Source organism: Coregonus lavaretus (genome assembly GCF_964263955.1).
Source record: "Coregonus lavaretus genome assembly, chromosome: 23".
NCBI classification, from domain to species: domain Eukaryota; kingdom Metazoa; phylum Chordata; class Actinopteri; order Salmoniformes; family Salmonidae; genus Coregonus; species Coregonus lavaretus.
Genome location: NC_140010.1, coordinates 21,530,540 through 21,558,481, shown reverse-complemented (window position 1 = coordinate 21,558,481; position 27,942 = coordinate 21,530,540). Strand labels below are relative to the sequence as shown.

Below are 27,942 nucleotides of genomic sequence, written 5' to 3'. Positions count from 1 at the left end.
CCTTTTCCAGATTTTGTTATGTTACAGCATTATTCTAAAATGGATTGTATTTTATTTTTCTTCTCATCAATCTACACACAATACCCCATAATGACAAAGCAAAAACAGGTTTGTAGAAATACAGAAATACCTTATTTACACAAGAATTCAGCTCCTTTGCTATGAGATTCGAAATTGAGCTCAGGTCCATCCTGTTCCCATTGACCATCTACAACTTGATTGGAGTCCACTTGTGGTATGTTCAATTGATTGGACATGATTTGGAAAGGCACACACCAGTCTATATAAGGTCCCACAGTTGACAGTGCATGCAGAGCAAAAACCGAGCCATGAGTTCAAAGGAATTGTCTGTAGAGCTCCGAGACAGGATTGTGTCGAGGCACAGATCTGGTGAAGGGTACCAAAACATTTATGCAGCATTGAAGGTCCCCAAGAACACAGTTTGGAACCACCAAGACTCTTCCTAGAGCTGGCCACCCGGCCAAACTGAGCAATCGGGGGAGAAGGGCCTTGGTCAGGGAGGTGACCAAGAATCAGATGGTCACTCTGACAGAGCTCCAGAGTTCCTCTGTGGAGATGGGAGAATCTTCCAGAAGGACAACCATCTCTGCAGCACTCCACCAATCAGGCCTGTATGGTAGAGTGGCCAGACGAAAGCCACTCCTCAGTATAAGGCTGTCACGCCCTGGCTCTGGGGACTCTTAAATGTTGAGCCAGGGTGTGTAGTTTCGATGTTGTGTTTGTCTATGTTAGTTTCTAGATCGTTTAGATCTATGTTGGCCAGGGTTGTTCCCAATCAGAGGCAGCTGTAGCTCGTTGTCTCTGATTGGGGTCCATACCTAGGCAGCCTTTTGGCACCAGTCAGTTGTGGGATCTTGTTCCGTGTGAGGTATGTTATTTGTCTACCTTGGACGTCACGTTTCGTTTGTTGTTTTGGTTGTGCGTTTATTCGTGAAATAAATATGAATGCATATCACACTGCGCCTTGGTCCTTCTCGTTCATGAACGATCGTGACAGAAGATCCCACCAATCCTAGATCAAGCAGCGTGACGAGGAGAGAGGATGGACTTGGGAGGAGATGAGCGAGAGTCTGGCAAGAGGGATGGAGGCCATGATCACGGGGGAGAGACAAGCCCAAAAAATGTTTAGGGGGGGGCTCACGCCGTGGACGACGAGGCAGCAGGAGGCCGCGATAGAGCGGTTTAGCTGTTTAGCAGAGGAGGCCGCCAAATTAAGGGGGTCATTGGTTCAGAGGGAGCAGAAGGAAAGTGTAGAGGCACGGCGAGAGGAGCTGGTTAGGCAGCAGAAGGAGCGGGGGTTAATGAAGGAACCCAGTCCCGCTCCTCGCACCAATCAAGTGGTGCGTGTCGCCAGTCCGGTCCGGCCCGTTCCTGCTTCCCGCACTAAGCCAGTGGTGTGTGTTCCCAGTACGGTGCGGCCCATTCCGGCTCCTCGCATCAAGCCAGTGGTGCGTGTCGCCAGCCCGGTCCGGCCTGTTCCTGTCCCTTGCACCAAGTCAGTGGTGCGCGTCGCCAGCCCGGCCCGGCCTGTTCCTGCCCCTCGCACCAAGCCAGTGGTGCACGTCGCCAGCCCGGTCCGACCTGTTCCTGTCCCTCGCACCAAGTCAGTGGTGCGCGTCGCCAGCCCGGCCCGGCCTGTTCCTGCCCCTCGCACCAAGCCAGTGGTGAGCGTTGACAGCCCGGTCCAACCTGTGCCTGTCCCTCGCACCAAGCCAGTGGTGCGCGTCGCCAGCCCGGCCCGGCCTGTTCCTGCTCCCCGCACCAAGCCAGGGGTGCGCGTCATCAGCCAGATCCAACCTGTGCCTGTCCCTCGCACCAAGCCAGAGCGGTTTAGCTGTTTAGCAGAGGAGGCCGCCAAATTAAGGGGGTCATTGGTTCAGAGGGAGCAGAAGGAAAGTGTAGAGGCACGGCGAGAGGAGCTGGTTAGGCAGCAGAAGGAGCGGGGGTTAATGAAGGAACCCAGTCCCGCTCCTCGCACCAATCAAGTGGTGCGTGTCGCCAGTCCGGTCCGGCCCGTTCCTGCTTCCCGCACTAAGCCAGTGGTGTGTGTTCCCAGTACGGTGCGGCCCATTCCGGCTCCTCGCATCAAGCCAGTGGTGCGTGTCGCCAGCCCGTCCGGCCTGTTCCTGTCCCTTGCACCAAGTCAGTGGTGCGCGTCGCCAGCCCGGCCCGGCCTGTTCCTGCCCCTCGCACCAAGCCTGTGGTGCGCGTCGCCAGCCCAGTCCGACCTGTTCCTGTCCCTCGCACCAAGTCAGTGGTGCGCGTCGCCAGCCCGGCCCGGCCTGTTCCTGCCCCTCGCACCAAGCCAGTGGTGAGCGTTGACAGCCCGGTCCAACCTGTGCCTGTCCCTCGCACCAAGCCAGTGGTGCGCGTCGCCAGCCCGGCCCGGCCTGTTCCTGCTCCCCGCACCAAGCCAGGGGTGCGCGTCATCAGCCAGATCCAACCTGTGCCTGTCCCTGGCACCAAGCCAGAGCGGTTTAGCTGTTTAGCAGAGGAGGCCGCCAAATTAAGGGGGTCATTGGTTCAGAGGGAGCAGAAGGAAAGTGTAGAGGCACGGCGAGAGGAGCTGGTTAGGCAGCAGAAGGAGCGGGGGTTAATGAAGGAACCCAGTCCCGCTCCTCGCACCAATCAAGTGGTGCGTGTTGCCAGTCCGGTCCGGCCCGTTCCTGCTTCCCGCACTAAGCCAGTGGTGTGTGTTCCCAGTATGGTGCGGCCCATTCCGGCTCCTCGCATCAAGCCAGTGGTGCGTGTCGCCAGCCCGGTCCGGCCTGTTCCTGTCCCTTGCACCAAGTCAGTGGTGCGCGTCGCCAGCCCGGCCCGGCCTGTTCCTGCCCCTCGCACCAAGCCAGTGGTGCGCGTCGCCAGCCCGGCCCGGCCTGTTCCTGCCCCTCGCACCAAGCCAGTGGTGAGCGTTGACAGCCCGGTCCAACCTGTGCCTGTCCCTCGCACCAAGCCAGTGGTGCGCGTCGCCAGCCCGGCCCGGCCTGTTCCTGCTCCCCGCCCCAAGCCAGGGGTGCGCGTCATCAGCCAGATCCAACCTGTGCCTGTCCCTCGCACCAAGCCAGAGCGGTTTAGCTGTTTAGCAGAGGAGGCCGCCAAATTAAGGGGGTCATTGGTTCAGAGGGAGCAGAAGGAAAGTGTAGAGGCACGGCGAGAGGAGCTGGTTAGGCAGCAGAAGGAGCGGGGGTTAATGAAGGAACCCAGTCCCGCTCCTCGCACCAATCAAGTGGTGCGTGTCGCCAGTCCGGTCCGGCCCGTTCCTGCTTCCCGCACTAAGACAGTGGTGTGTGTTCCCAGTACGGTGCGGCCCATTCCGGCTCCTCGCATCAAGCCAGTGGTGCGTGTCGCCAGCCCGTCCGGCCTGTTCCTGTCCCTTGCACCAAGTCAGTGGTGCGCGTCGCCAGCCCGGCCCGGCCTGTTCCTGCCCCTCGCACCAAGCCAGTGGTGCGCGTCGCCAGCCCAGTCCGACCTGTTCCTGTCCCTCGCACCAAGTCAGTGGTGCGCGTCGCCAGCCCGGCCCGGCCTGTTCCTGCCCCTCGCACCAAGCCAGTGGTGAGCGTTGACAGCCCGGTCCAACCTGTGCCTGTCCCTCGCACCAAGCCAGTGGTGCGCGTCGCCAGCCCGGCCCGGCCTGTTCCTGCTCCCCGCACCAAGCCAGGGGTGCGCGTCATCAGCCAGATCCAACCTGTGCCTGTCCCTCGCACCAAGCCAGAGCGGTTTAGCTGTTTAGAAGAGGAGGCCGCCAAATTAAGGGGGTCATTGGTTCAGAGGGAGCAGAAGGAAAGTGTAGAGGCACGGCGAGAGGAGCTGGTTAGGCAGCAGAAGGAGCGGGGGTTAATGAAGGAACCCAGTCCCGCTCCTCGCACCAATCAAGTGGTGCGTGTCGCCAGTCCGGTCCGGCCCGTTCCTGCTTCCCGCACTAAGCCAGTGGTGTGTGTTCCCAGTACGGTGCGGCCCATTCCGGCTCCTCGCATCAAGCCAGTGGTGCGTGTCGCCAGCCCGGTCCGGCCTGTTCCTGTCCCTTGCACCAAGTCAGTGGTGCGCGTCGCCAGCCCGGCCCGGCCTGTTCCTGCCCCTCGCACCAAGCCAGTGGTGCGCGTCGCCAGCCCGGTCCGACCTGTTCCTGTCCCTCGCACCAAGTCAGTGGTGCGCGTCGCCAGCCCGGCCCGGCCTGTTCCTGCCCCTCGCACCAAGCCAGTGGTGAGCGTTGACAGCCCGGTCCAACCTGTGCCTGTCCCTCGCACCAAGCCAGTGGTGCGCGTCGCCAGCCCGGCCCGGCCTGTTCCTGCTCCCCGCACCAAGCCAGGGGTGCGCGTCATCAGCCAGATCCGGCCTGTTCCTGCTCCCCGCACCAGGCCAGTGGTGCGCGTCGCCAGTCTGGTACGGCCCGTTCCTGCTCCCCGCACCAAGCCAGTGGTGCGTGTCGTCAGCCAGGTCCGGCCCGTTCCTACTCCCCGCACCAAGCCAGGGGTGCGCGTCATCAGCCAGGTCCGGCCTGTTCCTGCTCCCCGCACCAAGCCAGGGGTGCGCGTCATCAGCCAGGTCCGGCCCGTTCCTACTCCCCGCACCAAGCCAGTGGTGCGTGTGTCCAGTCCGGCACGGCCCGTGCCTGTTCCACCGGTGCCTGGTCCGGCACCGGTCAGCTGCTCCACTCCGGAGCCAGAGCAGTCCGCTCCACCGGTGCCTGATCCAGCTCCGGTCAGCGGCTCCACTCCGGAGCCAGAGCAGTTCGATCCACCGTCGTCGGGTCCAGCTCCAGTCAGCGGTTCCAGACCAGACCAGGGGCGCAACAGGGAGGCAGATAATAGGTGGTGGTCACGCCCGGAGCCGGATCCGCCTCCGAGGTGGAATGCCCACCCGGCCCCTACCCTGTTATGTTTAGGTTGCGCGGTCGGAGTCCGCACCTTTGGGGGGGGGTACTGTCACGCCCTGGCTCTGGGGACTCTTAAATGTTGAGCCAGGGTGTGTAGTTTCGATGTTGTGTTTGTCTATGTTAGTTTCTAGATCGTTTAGATCTATGTTGGCCAGGGTGGTTCCCAATCAGAGGCAGCTGTTGCTCGTTGTCTCTGATTGGGGCCCATACTTAGGCAGCCTTTTGGGACCAGTCAGTTGTGGGATCTTGTTCCGTGTGAGGTATGTTATTTGTCTACCTTGGACGTCACGTTTCGTTTGTTGTTTTGGTTGTGCGTTTATTTGTGAAATAAATATGAAAGCATATCACGCTGCGCCTTGGTCCTTCTCGTTCATGAACGATCGTGACAAAGGCACATGACAGCCCGTTTGGAGTTTGCCAAAAGGCACCTAAAGGACTCTCAGACCATGAGAAACAAGATTCTCTGGTCTGATGAAACCAAGATTGAACTCTTTGGCCTGAATGCCGAGCTTCACGTCTGCAGGAAACCTGGCATCATCCCTATGGTGAAGCATGGTGGTGGCAGCATCATGCTGTGGGGATGTTTTTCAGCGGCAGGGACTGGGAGACTAGTCAGGATCGAGGGAAAGATGAACGGAGCAAAGTACAGAGAGATCCTTGATGAAAACCTGCTTCAGAGCACTCAGGACCTCAGACTGGGGTGAAGGTTCACCTTCCAACAGGACAACGACCTTGAGTACACAGCCAAGACAACGCAGGAGTGGTTTCGGGACAGGTCTCTGAATGTCCTTGAGTCGCCCAGCCAGAGCCCGGACTTGAACCCGATCGAACATCTCTGGAGAGACCTGAAAATAGCTATGCAACGACACTCCCCATCCAACCTGACAGAGTTTGAGAGGATCTGCAGAGAAGAATGGGAGAAACTCCCCAAATACAGGTGTGCCAAGCTTGTAGCGTCATACCCAAGAAGACTCAAGGCCGTAATTGCTGCCTAAGGTGCTTCAACAAAGTACTGAGTAAAAGGTCTGAATACTTATGTAAATGTTATATTTCAGTTGTAATTTTTTTGTACATTTGCAAAAATGTATAAAGAACAGTTTTTGCTTTGTCATTATGGGGTATTGTGTGTAGATTGATGAGTGGAACAAACAATTTAATCAATTTTAGAATAAGGCTGTAACGTATCAAAATGTGGAAAAAGTGAAGGGGTCTGAATACTTTCCGAATGCAATGTACATACAGGAACAATACGATACAGGAACGATAAGTTTTAGTTTGAAATGACTCGGTGCTGTTCGGTTTGATTAGAGGAACTAATCGATGTGATTCAATAACATTTGTTGCATAAAGATTTATTTTCCGTTCTAAATTTAAATCTTGCTGCTGATGGAGCTCATGAGCTGGGCCTATGAGCTGGATCGGCCTGAGCTAAATGTGTGTGTGACTCATGTCTATGGTGTATGTAGTTACCTGAGCTGAGCTAAGGGAGAATAGTGGGCATCCACCACCCCACTATCAGATTAGGGGTGGCTGTCTGTTAAGTCACACGTTTGTGCAGCAAAGGTGTTGGTTGAGCCCTCCTTGGCCAGTATTAGTGCCATGCAGGCTCCCACTACACACACACACACACACACACACACACACACACACACACACACACACACACACACACACACACACACGTCTGTTCTCATTTGGCCTTCTGCTCTGGAGGCAGAAACTACAGAAGACAGCTCACATTAACTGTGAAATAATAGTGATGACTTATGATGGCCTACTCGTTATGTCAAACAGTACTTTATAGGACAGAACAATATCATTTGTGGGAAAAAGTCATATGGATGCAGGTACTATAATCAACAAGGTCATCCAACACGTCATCAGTCAGATGTTGTCATCATTCGGTGACCACTCAATCTCAGAAACTGGGATATGGAATAGCCGAGTGTGGCATGATACAAGGACATTTCGTTCAATCTTGGGACTTGCCTTCCAGACAGATAAGAACAGCAGGTGTTCAGCCTTCAGAGAATACAGCCATGGATGCACAATAACCTATTAACCAAGGAATATAGCCTACCATCGCCTTTCACCTGATTTCAGTCTGGGAGCATAATGAAGGAGAGAAACTACTGTAAATTTGTTTAAACCCAAAGCTAGAAATAAACGGGTCTGTTGAAGCAGATTTGGAGGGGGAGGGATAGAAGTAAAGAAGGATGAGGGGTGGGATCAGTGGAAGTGGGCCTACAGCTGTCATTCAGTACTATGCATACAGACACAGCACTAACACTAGTTTAGAAGAGGTGGACTGTTTAAGGAAGTTTTGACTGGTTCAGAATGCCACTATTGTGAATCGATAAGGCAGATGAAACGAGGAGATGAAGCAAGAATCCAAATAGTGGGGTTTATTGTACACACAGACACAGAAGCACTTGGGGAAAAGTTGCAGGAGAATGTTGAGGTTTACTAGGGAAATACAAGAGGTAGATAAAAACACTTGTTAACATACAAGCATGACTGACAAGTGCAAAAGGGATAACTGAAATGAATCTCACATGCTGGACTGACAGGAAATTGTACTAATTTGGAAGCAGAATATAAACTTAAACATCAACTGAAAAGGATCTTAATATGAACATTTATACATATTCTTCAATAATGAAAGGTACTCACTTGTCAGTCACGCACAACATGGAAAGAAAAAACATAAGTTGGCCGCCCCATGCATTCACCAACAGGAATAAGGAAGACTGGAGGGTGCTAATGAGTAGAGTGTAGAGGAGGGAGGTGAGTGGCAAGGGAGGGGCATGGCCAGAGGTTAAGGGTGAGGACATAAGTCTTCACAACAGCTAGTGTGTAATGTCTTTGAAGGGGACTACAAAGTATCCCCTTCAAGTCAAAAGGTGACAGTTCTAGTTGATTATGCAACATGTAAAGTATTCTCTAATCTCTAGAATGCAGTTGTTGTTAGAAATGCAGGAATTTCACATACTTTATGCAAAGTAAATTAGAAAGTCAAAACACTGACAGAGAACCTGGATCCTTGACATCTAGCTCTAGTACTGTTTCCTCCAGTCACTTCAAGTAAATCAATGTTTGGACCAATATCCTGGACACTGGCACAATGTATTGCATCTTTCATGCTCCCTTACAGTGATTTTTCTGGACCTGGAGTCTCTTCATTTGATCTAATCTCCCTTTCCTCTGTGTGTGTGACTTTTTTTGATGTCTTCTCCTGCTCCACTAACTTCACATAGCCTGACTCGCAGAATTAAATGCACGCCAGAGGACCAATTTGCTCATGTTCCATTTTCCCTGAATCATGATCCGTAAAATCCTTCTGGTAAGATACTGTCAAGGTTGACTAGACATACATAGAAAGTGCATTATGACCTCAATTAGAAAGGAAATCTGAGTAGATATAGTCTGAGCAGAGTTCGTTAATAACGATGAGTTACTGATGGGCCAGTTCTAAGATTGGGACTGTATGAAGTACTGCTGTTTATTTCAATGTAGTACTTTGTATGTAACCTCGTCCCCAGGCTATATTGCTACCGCATATAGAAAGAGAGACAGGTTCAATTGGCTAGTGGATGTAACTTCTTTAACTGCATTGTAAAATAAGCCCATGTCTTCCCTCTTTCCACCAGGAGACCAAAGTCAATGAGGACTAGTTGAGTGACAAGCCAAACATCCTGGAGACCAATCTACCAATGTCACCACAACATCATCCCGTCCCTTTCTTCATTGGATCTACAACCCAGCTGCTATTGTCTCACTGACAGTCTCTCACTGGAATTCAACAGAGATATTCCACTGCCCAGATTGCCAATGATTACAAGGAACGGTCTGCTGTTGGTCTTTTGGTTTCTCTTGGACAAAGGCTTCCTGGCTCCCCTCCACTCTCCGCCCCAAAGCAGGATGGGAAGAGAGCAACACCTGAGGGGTGTGGCAGGACTGGGACAGAGGAGACATGGGGCATCAGGGGTTCAGAGGGTGAAGAGAGGATGGGTGTGGAACCAGTTCTTTGTACTGGAGCAATATATGGGATCGGAACCACAATATGTTGGGAAGGTAAGCCACCATCATTTTAAAGCTTTCTTTAAGACTTATCTATATCAACTTTCCCACAATAGGTTGGAAAAGTAAGACAACATAATTTCAAGGTTATGGTTCTCTAAGACTAATCAATATAAACCTCTTAACTTCTGTCTTTATTCTACTGATGACAGTTTGAGGTCAGAAATCAAACTGAAAAGGAGTTCAAAAGCTTGGGCCTCTGTTTGTTAAGACTTTAAGAATATAAGAATACAAGCAGCACGACACGAATCACATCTAATTGCTTGAGCTGCTTGATCGCTTCTGACTGCGATATTGCAATTTTCTCAGCATCGGCTCTAATTATCCACACACAGAGGAGGTGAAAGGGATTTTTGGGCAGTTCCAAATCAAATTTTAAGAGGCATTAAGAACCATTCTGGAATCTGGCACTTCCAGCTCAAATGGAATAATGGTTTAGATTGACTTGTCAACTGCTGATGCCAAGGCAATCTACCACAGCCTTTCTCAGCACGCACGATCCCGCTGGATGTGTTTCTGTTGGCTGAGAAAGGAGGGATGGGATAGTCACATCCACACATTGTCAAACAGATGCTACAATTACTGAGTGATTCACTCCTCACAGTGGGTGCGTCCCCAAATGGCACCCTATTCCCTATACACTGTAGTGCACTACTACCATTTGGAATGTAACCAGTGTCTGTGTTGAGAATGAGGATGGCAGAAGTCGTACCCGGCCAGCCCTGAGACCACTGATTAATCTGTTGCTGGTTAATAGGGGACAGTGTGAAGGATCAGGACCTTGATTATCACTGTGAGCTGCATTTTTGGAAAAGGGAACATAAACTAAATCTGGCTTGAAAACCATGTGACTGCCAGTTCATGAATCCCCCTCCAGCTAGAGAGAGCTGTCTAATGGTTTCTGTTACTCTATTTAGAAAACCTACAGAGGCATATTACAGTATATAAAGATAATTTTCACCTGAAGACTTTCCTCAGCCATTACTTTGGTTATTGTTTCCATATCGCCTTTGTACTGACATTTATTAAGACAACACTATGATTTATAAACAGATACAAAATGACAACTTTTAATTTAACAACAGGTAATGGCCACAGCCTTCCTGGCAAAAACAGGAGAAAAAGCATTTTCTTCCATTAGTCGCACACCTTTGTGTGAGCATTTTGAAGACAGAAAATGACTGCACCACTGATCCACGTTGCCCAAAGCTCCTCTGCTGTGTTTGTTCCCATGTATTATGCAACTGTAGAGGCAGACACAGACAAAGCTGACCAACTAAGAGTGAAAGATCCACATTTAAACACCAGTTTGCCTTGTGCCCCTGGATCTGACATTCAGCAAGCCTTATGGGGAAAACAGTTATATGCTGCTGTACTCTGTACAACTAAACAGTCTGCTACTGGGCCCCATACTAAGCAAATGCCATCTGCAAGGAAGACTGAGCTAGTGGGCTTGTCTGGTCTAAACTAAAACACACTAAGCTTCTCTCTAGTCTAAATCACTGGGTTAAATTGTTTGTGGTGCTGATGATCATTTAAGCATTCTGGTTGGGTCTCTCAAGGATAGCCACTTCTCAGCTGAAACTACAACATGTCACTTTGGCTATCATATCATTTTGCATTGCATGTTTGCAGCTACAACTAGAAAACCGGTATATGCAGAGCCAATAGCCCCCATGACTATTCATTGCAGAGAAATGCTGCATCAGATGATAAACTGCTCATCATTTGCTTCAATCATGAAAAGAGCACACCTCTCACACCCTTTTGAGCAAGGATATATCAACCCCTTGCCTCCTATTCCTTATTGCTGAATAACCTTTTACAATGACAGGTTCATTTATCTTACTGTTGCCCCTGTATGTGACTATCAGACACCCAAATGACCACATGATGTATCATAGTATATGGATTCAGCTAAATATCATTCTATTCTATAACTGCCTGATGCCGACAGTTACCCCATCCCAACACTACTTTGTACTCAGGACACAAGCGATTCATTGGCATTAAAGCACTGGATGGATGCTGTTAAATATTCCATTCAAATATTTATTTCCTCCCGATTTATTTTAATCCAGACATTGTTCCTGTGGAGGTTTCATTTGGGGTTTTTTTATACCACAAATGGCATTAATATCTGATTCACTTTAAAAATCATTATATCCGAACCCACTGTCAAGAGTAAAATCGTGTTCTGCCTGCTGAATGCGGTACATCAGACAGTGAGTGAATGGACATAAAACAATGTAATGAGTGACTGTGTCTTGAGATTCAGCCCTCTGATTTAATTACATTTAATTCACTGCCTTTCTAAATAAACCATTAATCTCATGGATGGAAAGGGTTTTATTGTCCCCTGCATACTGAAACTGAATCACAGGCTATGTACCAAATGGCATCCTATTCCCTATATAGTGCACTACTTTTGACCAGATCCCTATGGGCCCTGGTCAAAAGCAGTGCACTACATAAGGGCAGGGGTCAGAAACAGGTGTGGCCCCCCAAAGTTTTTAGTAAGAAAATCACCAGGAATTCAGCTAAAAAGATATATATATTTAGGAAATCTGTTCCCAAGTATTCCCACGAATAAAGAAAGTGACATACTGTATGTGATCGTGTCTCAATGTAATCAAGGTATGAAATTATTGTTATTTTCAAATAAAATCTCTTAATGGGCTTAGTTGTGGTCAATTTATTATAATTATGGTCTGGCCCCATGACCAAAAATCGGCCCGCAGTTGAATTTAGTTGCCATCCCCTGACATAGGGAATAGGACGGGACTCATCCCATTTTATCGTTGTTGTTGTGGCTCATGGATTATCTGCTATGTAAATCCTAACCCTTGCCATCCAGCCTAAGTAATGAATCCCTTTATGGGATAACCGAGCCACAGGTCAACTAAAGGATTTCTTCATTAACTCGGGGGTCTGTGCTCTGCCACTACAGTATATGTATTTATCAATGGCACAACATGTCCTCAGCATTTCCATATGGTCGGTGATGGTTGGAAGGAATGAGGAGGAAATAGACACAGCTCAGCAACAAAACTCTGTCCCCTATGCATCTTGTCATCCATCAAACAAGACACTGTATGCACTTATGCTCAAGTCTCATAAGTATATGTGTATTCCTAATCTGATTCTCTATGCAGCTTCACACTGACCTGGACAGGGGCGACAGCAACGTGAAGTACACTCTCTCAGGAGAAGGAGCCGGAACCATCTTCACCATAGACCAGACGACGGGTGACATCCATGCCTTGATGGGTCTGGACAGAGAGGAGAAGTCTTATTACACGTTACGAGCCCAGGCTGTGGACATGTACACAGGCAGGCCTCTGGAGCCTGAGTCTGAATTCATAATCAAAGTTCAAGACATCAACGACAATGAACCAAAGTTCTTGGATGGCCCATATACTGCCAGTGTCCCAGAGATGTCACCAGGGGGTAAGAAAGGCACCTACAGTGGCTTGGGAAACTATTCACCCTCCTTGGCATTTTTCCTATTTTGTTAAATTACAACCTGGAATTAAAATGGATTTTTGGGGGGTTTGTATTACATTTACATTTACATTTACATCATTTACCAGACGCTCTTATCCAGAGCGACTTACAAATTGGTGCATTCAACTTATGATAGCAAGTGGGACAACCACTTTATTTTATTTTATTTTTATGTGGGGTGGGGGAAGAAGGATTACTTTATACTATTCCATGTATTCCTTAAAGAGGTAGGGTTTCAAGTGTCTCCGGAAGGTGGTCAGTGACTCCGCTGTCCTGGCGTCGTGGGGGAGCTTGTTCCACCATTGGGGTGCCAGAGCAGCGAATAGCTTTGACTGGGCTGAGCGGGAACTGTGCTTCCATAGATGTAGGGGAGCTAGCAGGCCAGAGGTGGATGAACGTAGTGCCCTCGTTTGGGTGTAGGGTCCGATCAGAGCCTGAAGGTAAGGAGGTGCCGTTCCCCTCACAACTCCGTAGGCAAGCACCATTGGCTTGTAGTAGATGCAAGCCTCAACTGGAAGCCAGTGGAGTGTGCGGAGTAGCGGGGTGACATGAGAGAACTTGGGAAGGTTGAACACCAGACGGGCTGCAGCGTTCTGGATAAGTTGTAGGGGTTTAATGGCACAGGCAGGGAGCCCAGCCAACAGCGAGTTGCAGTAATCTAGACGGGAGATGACAAGTGCCTGGATTAGGACCTGTGCCGCTTTCTGTGTAAGGTAGGGTCGTACTCTGCGAATGTTGTAGAGCATGAAACTGCAGGATCGGGTCACCGCTTTGATGTTAGTGGAGAATGACAGGGTGTTGTCCAGGGTCACGCCAAGGTTCTTTGCACTCTGGGAGGAGGACACAATGGAGTTGTCAACCGTGATGGCGAGATCATGGAGCGGGCAGTCCTTCCCCGGGAGGAAGAGCAGCTCCGTCTTGCCGAGGTTCAGCTTGAGGTGGTGATCCGACATCCACACTGATATGTCTGCCAGACATTCAGAGATGTGATTCGCCACCTGGTTTTCAGAAGGGGGAAAGGAGAAAATTAATTGTGTGTCGTCTGCATAGCAATGATAGGAGAAACCATGTGAGGATATGACAGAGCCAAGTGACTTGGTGTATAGAGAGAATAGGAGAGGGAGTAGAACTGAGCCCTGGGGGACACCAGTGGTGAGAGCACGTGGTGCGGAGACAGATTCTCGCCACGCCACCTGGTACGAGCGACCTGTCAGGTAGGACACAATCCAAGAGTGAGCAGCGCCGGAGATGCTAAACTCGGAGAGGGTGGAGAGGAGGATCTGATGGTTCACAGCATTAAAGGCAGCGGATAGGTCTAGAAGGATAAGAGCAGAGAGAGTTAAGCTTTAGCAGTGCGAAGAGCCTCCATGACATAGAGAAGAGCAGTCTCAGTTGAATGACCAGTCTTGAAATCTGACTGGTTTGGATCAAGAAGGTCATTCTGAGAGAGATAGCAGGAGAGTTGGCTAGAGACGGCATGCTCAATAGTTGTATCATTTGATTTACACAACATGCCTACCACTTTGGAGATGCAAAATATTTTTTGGGGTGAAACAAACAAGAAATAAGACAAAAAAACTGAACACTTGAGCGTGCATAACTATTCACCCCCCCCCCCCCCCCCCAAAGTCAATCCTTTGTAGAGCCACCTTTTGCAGCAAATCCAGCTGCAAGTCTCTTGGGGTATGTCTCTATAAACTTGGCACATCTAGCCACTGGGATTTTTGCCCATTCCTCAAGGCAAAACTGCTCCAGCTCCTTCAAGTTGGATGGATTGCGCTGGTGTACCTAGGCTTTGACTAGGCCATTCCAAGACATTTAAATGTTTCACCTTAAACCACTCGAGTGTTGCTTTAGCAGTATGCCTAGGGTCATTGTCCTGCTGGAAGGTGAACCTCCGTCCCAGTCTCAAATCTCTGGAAGACTGAAACAGGTTTCCCTCAAGAATTTCCCTATTTTTAGCGCCATCCATCATTCCTTAAATTCTGACCAGTTTCCCAGTCCCTCCCGATGAAAAACATCCCCACAGCATGATGCTGCCACCACCATGCTTCACTGTGGGGATGATGTTCTCGGGGTGATGAGAGGTGTTGGGTTTGTGCCAGACATAGCATTTTCCTTGATGGCCAAAAAGCTCAATTTTAGTCTCATCTGACCAGAGTACCTTCTTCCATATGTTTGGGGAGTCTCCCACATGCCTTTTAGTGAACACCAAACGTGTTTGCTTATTTTTTTTTTAAGCAATGGCTTTTTTCTGGCCACTCTTTCCTTAAAGCCCAGTTCTGTGGAGTATACGGCTTAAAGTGGTCCTATGGACAGATACTCCAATCTCTGCTGTGAAGCTTTGCAGCTCCTTCAGGGTTATCTTTGGTCTCTTTGTTGCCTCTCTGATTAATGCCCTCCTTGCCTGGTCACTGAGGTTTGGGGGGCGGCCCTCCTGTGATGCCATATTCTTTCCATTTTTTAATAATGCATTTAATGGTGCTCCGTGGGATGTTCAAAGTTTCTGATATTTTTTTATAACCCAACACTGATCTGTACTTCTCCACAACTTTGTCCCTGACCTGTTTCGAGAGCTCCTTGGTCTTCATGGTGCCGCTTGTTTGGTGGTGCCCCTGTTGTAGAAATATTTGACTAATAGATAATCAGCTAAAAAATATCTCTCAAGACACCGGAGCTTGTGAATCCAAGAATTAGACTTTATTGCATAACAAAGCCGAGCTTGCTCCATGGAACAACTGTCTCTCTCTGGCTTAGAGATCTCTTATATACACACAAATGAAAAAACATGCGTACATTCCTAACTTATTTTAGTTCTGCACCACCCTTTTTTTTCAACGTCCAGCTGTCACACAATGTCCACTCCAAAATGTCATGAATGCTTTTTTTCTATATGAAGCCTCTCATTCTATCATTCTATTGGCTGCGTGGCTTAGGCCCCTTCTTAAAAAACTAATGTAATGCACACTGTTGAGGGCCTCTGTGAAAGAACACATGCATTCATTTAAAACACAGCATATACTACATGTCTATATTCCTTATTTAAGCATGTATCTGTATTATAAAATATCAAACATGTTTATTATATTTTACCTTTGGCATCTCCCTACATGTGCCATAATGATACCCGAGTGGCGCAGTGGTCTAAGGCACTGCATCGCAGTGCTAGCTGTGCCACTAGAGATCCTGGTTCGAATCCAGGCTCTGTCGTAGCCGGCCGCGACCGGGAGACCCATGGGGCGGCGCACAATTGGCCCAGCGTCGTCTAGGGTAGGGGAGGGAATGGCCGGCAGGGGATGTAGCTCAGTTTGTAGAGCATGGCGTTTGCAACGCCAGGGTTGTGGGTTCGATTCCCACTGGGGGTATAAAAAAAGATAAAAATAAAGTAATGTATGCACTAACTGTAAGTCGCTCTGGATAAGAGCGTCTGCTAAATGACTTAAATGTAAAATGTAAATAAAATAATCCTATATAATCCCCCCTATGGGACATTCCAACAATGTCCCAAATAATACAAAGATTAATTTTAAAAGGAATGTAAGCATGTGCATTTACTTATTCTTAGCCTTGCCATATGTGGTTTCATTTCACACGCATATATTTAAACCAATATATCTTCCTCATTACTTGACCCATCCTGATGAGGACCCATAGCCCAGTCAGGTATTGGATACAAGTCTGCAAGGTTTTCCTCTAAATTAACCTCCACATTTTCCTGTTGGGCTTTGTAACCATGGCAGGCCCATCCACCCCCAGGAACAACTCCATACAGACATTCAGGATTCCCAAATGGACAGTCCATTGGTCCTCCTTTAACATTACAAGATTTCCCATATTTATTAACATACTGTCCTGGAGCTCCCTGAACTGGGTGTATTTATTTGGCTGAACTAGTAACAATTGTCTGTACAGTCATTTGTTTTACTGTGGTTTGAATCAAAAGTGATTTTAACAGAGGTAGTATATAACAAAACACTACTCCCATTACTACAAGTGATATTCCTATCATTATTGCCATTTTTGTAAACATTGCATCCCATTTTCCCAAAGTTAATTCCATCCAGTCCCAAACATGAGCATCATACCCAGCATTATCCTTAACCTCTTTTCGTAGTCCCTTGAGTTTAGTCATTGCTTCAGTGAAAGAACCATCCGGGGCAGTATTATTGGGGATAAAAGTACAACATTCATCTCCAAACATAACACAAACTCCACCTTTTTCCGCTAATAGCCAGTTTAGAGCCTGCCTATTCTGCCATGCCATTCTACTGGTAGCCTGTACTTGCTCTCCTAAAGCTGATAATGCAGAATCTGTGTAATTAATAAACCTTTGTTGATTATAATAAATATAATTGATCCATTCTAGGTTTTTGTTGGTTGAAATCCAGACAAATATTGATTCAAATCCTGCTTTAATTTCATCTCTTGCCTTATATTCATTTGGAATTCCTCTGGGTTGACCTATTGCATCCAAATATACACTGGGGTCATGTTCATATGATATTTTTACCCTTTTATTATTATTCTGTGCATCCCTATTTATTGTTTGGTCTACCTCCCACTCCGATATGACCACCTCCTGAAGCATTTGTACTCTAGCACATACTCCCTTCCATCCTTTAAGCAAAGTAGCTCTAATCCTTTGTCCTCCACATACCCAAAAGAAATCTGCCACTGCCACCGATTGATCCTCATAAGGAGAAATCAATGGCATTGCCAGTGTTTGCTGCTCACATTCCCCAGGGTCACCCGGCCCTCCATTTGTAGCTATTGCCCCAGTACTTGATCCTGCTGCCTGATAAACTGCTCTGTGGGGGGTATCTGCATTCCAGGACATATCATTATTTAGGTGCCATATGATCTCACACTTTCCCTTAAATTTTCCCAAATCGTGCTCCCCATCTGTTTTATTGTAGCATTCATAATTTTGATTATAGTCTATATGGTATTTTTCCGGTGCTTCCATTTTCCTCGGCTCTATTCTGGTATCTAATTTTTTACACCACTCTCCCATCCTACTTGATTATAGAATCTGTAATGATAGGGATTTCCCAAAAATGATAAACATTCTGCAGGACAGTAGGGCCTTTCTCCTCTTTTAAGATGACAGTAGCTCTTTTTAAAGTTAGCACAGTCCTTGTAACTGTGTGGACTTGGTATTACTATCAATTATTTTAATGGAGAAGGAGCACATACTAAACAATTAGCTTTTCTATTAATTATTTTAGCTGAATATTGTGCCCATTTGTACCAATCATTTTGCATGGCTCCCTCCCATAGCCTTTCTATTTTTGGTGATGCTATTATTACTTTCGGTATTACTGTTGGGGCTGAAGTAGATTGTCTATTTTCCTGACTTCCCCAGTTTGTTAAAGAATCCCATACATTTTGAAAAAACCCATTTGTTCCTATTTTTTCTAATCCTGTCTTTGTTGGTTCTACTGCTATATTAATTAGTGGTCCTTGGGTAGTGGTCATAGTTACATTAACTATTTCAGGTTCTTCTTCCTGTCTAGATTGGTGTTTGGAAATAGGATCAATATCCATTGTTATCATACTATTCCCTTCTAACCCCTTAACACTAACTATTTCCAATATGTACTTTGCATTATTTTCTTGAGCCAATTCCTTAAAGGTAATTTCCCAACTAGTGTCTCCTTTGTTAACTTCTATTTGGCAGCCATATTCATCCCAGATTGCTTCTCCTCTTGTTTGATGATTAGCCCACCCACAAAGTTACTTCTCCGGCAGAGGTTTCATCCTTCGTATTGAAAAAGATTTTTGAGTTTCCATAACTGTCAGTACTTGGGCTGGAATAGAAATACTGTTTCGAGCTATTTCCAAAGGTACATGCTTTTTTATTCTATTCCTTATTTTAGCTTCAGGAACCAATTTTTTAAGTACTGACGAAATCATGAGATGATTGGCTTGTTTTATATCCATTATTTTTTCATGTCCATTCACTTTTAGCTCAACTTCTACACAATGATTTTTTAGACATTTTATTCTAAACATTACATATCCTTCAATCTGACATTTCCCCAATCTAGGCCATCCTGTATACGATACTTGTTCTTTGTTTACAACAGCAATTATTCCTGGCTCAGTAAGACTATCTCTAGAATATTGCATAGTTGTAGGCAGACTCACCACCATCTCTCCTAGGTTAACTGCTATTACCGTTAGAGCAATTCCACAGTTCTTAAATTGTCGGAGATCATGTGAGGGCAGAGAAGTCAATTGTGGGAAAGTCTCTTTCCTCAACAGCAGAGGAGTCTCTTCCTTCAATGGTAGAAAGATCGCTTCTTCCTCCTTCTCCTGTTGTCCCTCCACTCCCTGGGTGTCTGCTTGTGTTTGGGGGATCTGCCATGGCAGGTATCCTATCAGCAGTATTCCCCACATCATCAGGCCCCACCTCCCGACTCTCCGGATTTTCAGGTGGGAGTGGCTGTTGTCCTTCGACGTTGGCACTTGGACTCGTGCATGCTTCTTCTTCTTGGACTCCATCTGGTGCCTCGACATCCTCCTCTTACCCATGGCTCGCCGATGGCAGACCGGTTCTCTTCGGGACCTGGTGCAGTGGTTTAGATGGTACCACGTCGTGCTTCCTTCCACCTGTACTGCTGTGGGCGTCGCTCGGATCACCGTATATGGTCCTTCTCTCCTGGGCTCGTTCCACGTCCTACGAAACACTCGGATGTAGACTTGATCTGCTGGAATCACCAGCCCTGGCTCCTCTGGTCCAGGTTCCGGTTCTCACCCTTTTCCTGGATATAGATCACTTTATGTATAGCAGTTAGTTGTCTTACATATGCTTTAAGTTCCATCTCTAATTGTTCCAATGGGGGTCCTTTGTAGGGCCCTCTTAGACCTGGCACTGGCATGGGTCGACCCGTAAGCATTTCATGCTGGGTTAGATGCGTATTTCTGTTAGTTTGCATGCGATAACTCATCAATGCTAGTGGTAGTGCATCCACCCAATTGAGCTTTGCACTAGCACAGATTTTATTCAGTTTAGCCTTGAGGGTGCCATTAATTCTCTCAACCATCCCCTGAGATTGCGGCTGATACACACACCCTAATCTTTGCTTAATCCTTAGCTGCTGTAATACTTGCTTCATTGTTTTCTGAATAAACGCTGATCCATTGTCTGAACTGATTTCTGTTGGTATTCCGAATCTGGGTATTACTTCTCTAGTTAGACATTTGTTTACTGTTCCTGATCCTAGATCCACTGAGGGTACCGCTTCTACCCATCTACTGAATCTATCTATGATCACTAGCATGTACCTTTTGCCATTCACCTTTTTTATCATATCTACATAGTCCATGACTAAATGTCGAAATGGTCCTTCAGGAACCGGTATGTGCCCTGTAGGCGTTGTTATTCCTTTCCTTACATTGTTTTGTGCACACACCTCACATCTTGCTAATGCCTCATCTATTGTTGCCTGTAGGTATGGAGACCAGTATCCTTGTTTTTTAATTTTCCTTACTATTTCCCCCCTTGCGCAATGGTCAAAACCATGCGCATCAGTTATCAGTAAGCTGAGCAACACAATGGGTGCTACGATGGTTCCTTCATGAGACCTCCATAATCCCTTCACATCTTTGGTGGCCCCTCTTTGGTGCCACATAGTCTGTTCATAAGGTCCTGCTCTTTCCTGCATCCTTATTATATCGTCTGGCTGTGGCATGGATTCAATAATGACCATTGGTGCTGTTAACACTGGGATGGTGCATCTAGATGCCTTTCTTGCAGCTTCATCAGCTGCATTGTTTCCTTTAGTTATAAATCATTTTCCTTTTCTATGCGCCTGACATTTCACTATCGCCAATTTAGTGGGATACATTAACGCCATCATTAATTCCACAATCTGCTCGTGGTGTTGTATGGGTGTACCATCGCTTTTCTTGAACCCTCGCTGCTTCCAGACTGCCCCAAATAGATGACACACCCCATGTGCATATGCTGAATCAGTATAGATATGAACAGTTTTTCGTTTTCCTAGGATGCAAGCTGCAGTGAGTGCTTTTAGTTCAGCCAACTGGGCTGAGCATGGCTGTGGACAGTACTCTGCTATCACCTCTTTGAAACTTTCTCCTTGTTTTTGCACTACTGCATAGCCTGCATGATTTCCCACATGATCTTTATAACAGGATCCATCAACAAAATACTCTTCTATGCACTCTTCCCCTAGGCTGGACAACGGGGTTGACTCTAAGTCTGGCCTTAGTCGAGTAAATGTCAGTGAATCTGCTACACAGTCATGTGCTTGCCCCTCAAACTCTAAGGGGATTCTTTCAGCTGGGTTTACTGTACTGCATCGTTTAATGGAAACATCTGGATAGGTCAATAGAGTCAAGTATTCCAAAGTTCTAGCATTGGTAAGGACAAACTTCCCTTGTTCTATTAGTTCCACTATTTTATGGTGTTTATATATTATTACCGGGTATCCCATAGTAATTGTGGACGCTTTGTCATATGCATATTGTAATGCAGCTAGACCTTGATAACAGGGTGGATATCCCTGGGCAACAGAATCTAGTTTAGAACTATAATATGCAATAGGTTGTTTTCGTCTTCCACTGCATGTCTCTTGCATAAGTACCGCTGTTGCATACCTATCACATCTATTTGCCACATACAACAAGAATGGTTTTGTGTAATCTGGGGCTGCTAGAGCCGGAGCTGACTGTATTTCCTTCTTTATTGTTTCGAACGCAGTCAATGCGTCACTGTTCCATTCCAGGCTTGCTCTAAGGTCTAGTTGTCCTGCTTCTTTCATGATTTCTCGCAGAGGAGCAGTTTTAACTGCATACTCCTCTATCCAGTCTGAGCTGAATCCAGTCATCCCTAAGAACGTCATCATCTGAGCAACTGTTTGAGGTAGTGGTGCCTTGCTGATTCCTTCCAATTGTCCTGGTGCTATTGCCTTCGTTCCATGTGCAATTGTTCTTCCTAAATATTCAACTTGAGATTGGCAATACTGAAGTTTCTTTTTTGACACCTTGTGTCCTCCTTCTGCCAGTCGCTTTAAACCTTCATAGAATCAGCATGGCATTGTTCTAAGGAGGGAGTGCAGATCAACAGGTCATCCACGTACTGGATCAATGTTCCTTCAAGTATTAGATCTTCTAGATCTACTCTTAACACCCGATTGAACACATGAGGAGAATGCTTAAATCCCTGTGGAGTTCGAGTATATGTAAGTTGTTTACCTTTGTAGGTAAATGCAAACAAGTATCTGCACTCTTCTGCCAGGGGCACACTAAAAAATGCTCCACATAGGTCAATCACTGTGAAGTACTTTGCTTCTGGGGGAACATTGGTGAGTAGCGTATGAGGGTTTGGAACATCAGCAGGCCAATCTTGTACTATTTCATTTATGGCCCTTAAATCATGTATCAGCCTCCACGTTTTCCCATCTGCTTTAAGGACCGGCAACAAAGGTGTATTACAACAACTTTGTGTTTCTATTAGTACTCCTGCTTTTATCAGTCCTTCAATTGTGCCACTGATGCCCTCTTCTGCTTCAGGTTTCATATGGTATTGAGCCCTCCAAGGGGGCTTAACATCTGGCTTTGTTTTGACAAACACAGGACTTGCCGATTTTACCAATCCAACATCTGTATCGTGTTGTGACCATACCTCCTGAGGTATGTTTTTCTCCATTTCCCGTTTTAGCTTGTCCTCAAATTCTGTTACTTCCCCTAGCTGTGTTAGCTGTTGGGATGTAACTTCCACTGCCCTGGGGTCCCCAGTCATTATTGTAGTATGGTGTATCTTGATTAAGGCTTTATCTTTCGAGTGATAAATCAGTGGATTTTCTGTTTTGTTCCATTGAATTGTTTTTGCTCGCATCATCATGGTGCCCAAATCCTTAGCCTCCATTCCCTTGTTCACCAGCAAGGTAATGTGTGGGGCAGCTTCAGAAACATTATACCATTTTGCCACAAAGTCTGAGCCATCCATGTCCGTCACCTCCATTGCTGCTCCTTGTTTTCCTATAATTATGTACTGAGACATTATAGGTACTGATTTCCCATTTGTATTTAACAACCACAGTTGCTCTAAAAGATCATCACGATAGGGATCATGGTGCAGTGAAATTCTGACTTTCCTCTTTCCGCTTCTGGTATCTGAGCCTGAATAAACCTACCCCATTTCTTTACTACTCTATCTACTTCTGTCTCAATATCCCCTAACCAATAGACATTTGCTGTATCCTGTTTCATTACCATTTGTAAGTTTAACCCTGCCCTCTCTATAATTACTCATTCAGAGGAACATCGAATTTGTATACCCATTTTGCATAGGGCATCTCTTCCCAATAGATTGACAGGGGTGTGTTCTGATACAAGTATAGGGAGGGTTGCGGATTTGTCATCCGCTGTCAGGCGAACTGGAGCTGTCATTGGAATTAACTGCGTTTGTCCCGAGAATCCTATAGTTTTTGCATATTTGCCAGACATGGGGAGGTGAGAGGCATAATTTGGACTTACACAAGTGTAAGTGGCTCCAGTATCAACCATCATTGGTGTGCCTCTGTTCTCTATTTGAACCTGCAGCATAGGTTCTTGATCAGCTTGTGTAGTTAGTACTGTAAACTGACCCTCCCCGGTAGGATTCTCTGGGCACCCCTAGTACCCCTGATTAGGCCAGCCCATGGATTCACAGGACCTTGGATTTGTTGCTTATTTTGTTGCCAGCCGCCAGGTTGCTTCCAATTATTTTGGTTTTTGTTCCCCTGTTGTTGCCAGGGCTTTGTGGGGCAGTTTCGTCTGATATGCCCTTGCTGCTGGCATCCCCAGCAAATTCCAGGTTGCCCTTGTGGGCCCTGATTTCCTCCTTTTTGATTATTTTGCTGAAATTTTTGTTGTTTATTGTTATTATTCCATTGCCGGGGTTGTTGTGCATACACATTCACTACTGGTACTGTGGGTTGTACTTGGGCCTGTGGCGCGGGAGGCAGATATGGCCCTCCTGGAGTAACTGCAGCCATCATTCCTGTTTCATTCGCAGGTGCTGTTACTGGGGCCTGGATTTTCTTCTTCCCTCTGTTTGTCAGTTCTTCCAATTGGAGTTGAGTCAGTTTCCTCTGAATGTCTCTCCCCTGCTCCAGAAGTCTCTGTTCATCCTTTCTGTGTTTTTCTACTGCATGTATCACATGGTCACAGAATTCTTTGTGTGTCTTTGAGGTTAGTCCCACCACATCCTCCAGCCTGCTTCTTACTGATTGGGGTATTGCTTCTATTATGGAGTTTCGGAATAGAGTTGTCATCAGTGGGTCCCCTTCTGGATCTCGTTCCGTTTCCAGTCTCCATCGTTTCATCTGTTCATGTAGATAGGCAGCTGGATTCTCAGTTTCTCCCAGTGTCCCCCCTTTCAGTGACTTGGGGTCAATTCTCGCCGGGTATTCCAGTCTTAGTGCTTGCAAGACTTCGGGGCGGTGTGAATCAAAGTCCATCCCATCTCCTTGTGGGTCACTCACTTCTCTACTCAGGTCACTGTTCCCCAGTATATCCTCCATCTTTGCCTTTCCAACCACCCTTGCCAACAGTGCCTTCAGATCCCCCACAGCCAGCAGTTTCCCCATGGTCTGTTCCTCAAAAATCCTAATCCATTTTCCCGCCCCATCATGCAAATCTGGCAGACGGGCAACCAATCCTTCCAGGTCCTGTGATCCCCACGGAACATAGTGAGCCTGGGTACCTTTTATCAGAATTGGATATTGTCCCTTATAGTTTTCAGGTCTTCTCAATGTTCTCCTATTGCGCAATCTTTCTTCCCTTACGCCTTGATTGCAATCTCCCCATATCTCAGCTGATGCTCCTTCTTCCCCCTCTAGCTCTCTGCCTGTATGCTGTCTTACCTCACTTTGCTCCCTCTTTTTTTCTTCCTTTTCTCTCAACATTCGCCTCATCCTGTCCATTTCTCTCTCTATTTGTTCGTTTGTTGCTTCAATATCTGCCATTTCTTCATCTGAGAGTTCTCCATCATCTCTCTTCGTCATTTTCATTCTTCCCAATGCTTCCCTCAGCTCTCCATAGCAGTCCAATCTATTTGGCTTGATTTCTACCCTTCGCTTGATTCCTTCTGTTTCCTTTGAGTCTTTTTCCATCCTTTGGGAGGATGTAAACAAAGGTCTTTCTTCTTCCATTTCTATTTCTCCTTTTATTGATACTACTCCGGACACCTGGGGATATTGTCCACCAACATATGGTGGGGGTCCCACAGACCAATCTGCATTCTTTTTGTTTGTTTTCTCATCATATTTTCTCAACATGTTTCTGGCTTCTCGCATGTTCTTTAGCAATCCTTCTCCTTCCATTTTGAACATGTTGAGTACTTCTTTTTCTCTTTCTTTTTTGACGCTTCTCTTCTTTCCTGTGTCTTTTGCTTTATGGTTCTTTATCAGTGTTTCCATTTCCTCACACACCGAGACATCAAATGTTCCTCCTTCTGGCCATTTGGTGCCCATTTTCCTGGTGCGTTTCTCCCATTTTTCAGATGTTTTCGCTATTTCTTCCTTGCCTAAGGGATACCTGGCACTCAGTATTTCTACCGCGGTTTTATTCATATTTATGGCCTATATTTTTTAACTTCCTTTTTAATCTATTTTAGTATTCCTCCTATTTATTTATTTTTATATTAGTATTTGCTTTTATTGTTAGACTATTTGTGCTTCTTTGATTATTGTTTGGTTAGAACTTATTTATTATTAATGGGCATTTGACAGTCTCCTTATATCATAATAATATTTCCTGATGTCCACTTTTCTTTTGTGTGGACACCTCATAAATCTTTCCCTTACTAGTGTTTTTATCTTAGCTTTAAATCACTCAGCTATATTCTTTATGTAATAATAAAATGATTTATCCTGATGTCCACTTTTCTTTTGTGTGGACACCTCATAAATCTTTCCCTTACTAGTGTTTTTATCTTAGCTTTAAATCACTCAGCTATATTCTTTATGTAATAATGAAATGATTTATCCTGATGTCCACTTTTCTTTTGTGTGGACACCTCATAAATCTTTCCCTTCCAAGGACAGAGATTTTCACACTCACTTGCACTCTCACTCTTTCACTCTTTCACTCTTGGTGTGAGACCGGGTGCGTCCTTCTTACCAGGTCACACTTAAGTAACGGTCCAGAAAAGGTGCGCCAACCTTTCCCCACCAAGGACAGAGATTTTCACACTCACTTGCACTCTCACTCTTTCACTCTTTCACTCTTGGTGTGAGACCGGGTGCGTCCTTCTTACCAGGTTACACTTAAGTAACGGTCCAGAAAAGGTGCGCCAACCTTTCCCCACCAAGGACAGAGATTTTCACACTCACTTGCACTCTCACTCTTTCACTCTTTCACTCTTGGTGTGAGACCGGGTGCGTCCTTCTTACCAGGTTACACTTAAGTAACGGTCCAGAAAAGGTGCGCCAACCTTTCCCCACCAAGGACAGAGATTTTCACACTCACTTGCACTCTCACTCTTTCACTCTTTCACTCTTGGTGTGAGACCGGGTGCGTCCTTCTTACCAGGTTACACTTAAGTAACAGTCCAGAAAAGGTGCGCCAACCTTTCTCCACCAAACACCGACACTTCAAACGACCTCAAACACAGCTTCTCTCCTCAACACAGAAAATGAGCTGTTATCTGCAGGATTTCTTATTATTCTCATTCATATAGATGAGCAGCCACTTGTGCCCAAATGAATCAGACAGTTGAATGACTCACAGCCGACAAAGCAAACCACTCACTCACACAAGATGAGCAGACCTACTCTATTTAACACTTTATCAAAATGTTTAAGCCCTTGTGACTATTTAACCCGTTCACCTACTCAGGATGACCGGTGTTACTCCAATTTATGGTGTCACCTACGCCGGATGACCTAACTTTTTTACCTGATCGACCCTACCTAATTTTGGCATCACCACAACACAGGATGATGCCCTACCTGCCCGTTCAGACCTCTGGAATGCTATTTTTTCTCTCCAAAGCTGTATCCACAGGATTTCTATTTATTTAGCCCCCTAGGTGTTACACTTCCTCTACACACCTGGACTTCTACTACGCTTTCCTAAGCGACCTGTAAATTCTGCCCTATTTTTTCTGTTACACTTCCTCAACACAGAAAAAGGAGCGGTATTACACAGGATTTCTGCCTATCTAAGCAGCCTATAAACGATACACTTTCGCTACACGTTTATAGCGGTATTCGCAGGACTTAACATGTTATTGTCTGATCGCTCAACCAGCTGGACAGCCGCCCGTGTCGAAATGACCCAGAGAGAGCGATCAGCAAAATGAATCAAATGAATCGACCGAATCGAACAGACGCATCAGATGAGCAACCGAGTGACCCCGACGATTGAACGCACGAGTTGAGCAGTCGAATCAGACTGTCCAACTCAGCAACCCGAATGAGACAGATTAATCATCCAACCTGACCACAATCTATCAAATCACAATGGATTAAACAGAATTAGTAGCAGGATGAACAATTGAATCAAATGTTTTGAAGAAACGGTTCAGACGAACAACCGAGTGTCATTGACGAGTACAAGACGCGTCAAACCGTCGGTTTAGTCAAACAGATGCATTCATACTGACCAAATGATCAACTCAAACGAGACAGATAACCCACCCCACTCAACCACAATGACTGACCTACACCAACCCAGGCAGACCTATTTATACTATTTTCTACTTATTGCAACCCTCGAGGCTATTCATCATTTAGCAAGTATTTTAAATTCAAAAGCTCCCAGTGTCTAATTTTCTGGTTCTTATATTTGGAGAGACCTACTAGGTTTTTCTGCAGATGTTGCCGAGCCCCGGATCGAACCACACAAACGTTATACTATATAAGTAAGAACTTGGCTTACCTCTTAAAAGCGGCCGCTTTTGTTTGTATGGTCCGTCCAAGCCGTTTCACAACTGCAGATGTACATCGTCTCTGACCCCTATTTTTCAACTCCTGGCCAAGCTCGCCAATTATGTTGTAGAAATATTTGACTAATAGATAATCAACTCAAAAATATCTCTCAAGACACCGGAGCTTGTGAATCCAAGAATTAGACTTTATTGCATAACAAAGCCGAGCTTGCTCCATGGAACAACTGTCTCTCTCTGGCTTAGAGATCTCTTATATACACACAAATGAAAAAACATGCGTACATTCCTAACTTATTTTAGTTCTGCACCACCCTTTTTTTTCAACGTCCAGCTGTCACACAATGTCCACTCCAAAATGTCATGAATGCTTTTTTTCTATATGAAGCCTCTCATTCTATCATTCTAGTGGCTGCGTGGCTTAGGCCCCTTCTTAAAAGACTAATGTAATGCACACTGTTGAGGGCCTCTGTGAAAGAACACATGCATTCATTTAAAACACAGCATATACTACATGTCTATATTCCTTATTTAAGCATGTATCTGGATTATAAAATAT

The 27,942-nt window shown here is 46.3% G+C and overlaps 1 protein-coding gene across 1 annotated transcript in view; it reads left to right on the top strand.

Moving 5' to 3' along the window:
• Positions 1-8,725: 8,725 nt before the first annotated feature.
• LOC311150443 (cadherin-12-like) overlaps positions 8,726-27,942 on the top strand; it is a gene marked incomplete at both ends in the record, with an annotated part of 54,564 nt that continues 35,347 nt past the window's right edge. The window contains 2 exons of the mRNA XM_084187930.1: positions 8,726-8,968; positions 12,130-12,424. Of these exons, the coding sequence (XP_084044056.1) occupies positions 8,726-8,968; positions 12,130-12,424 (538 nt within the window). The remainder of the gene's footprint in view (positions 8,969-12,129; positions 12,425-27,942) is intronic.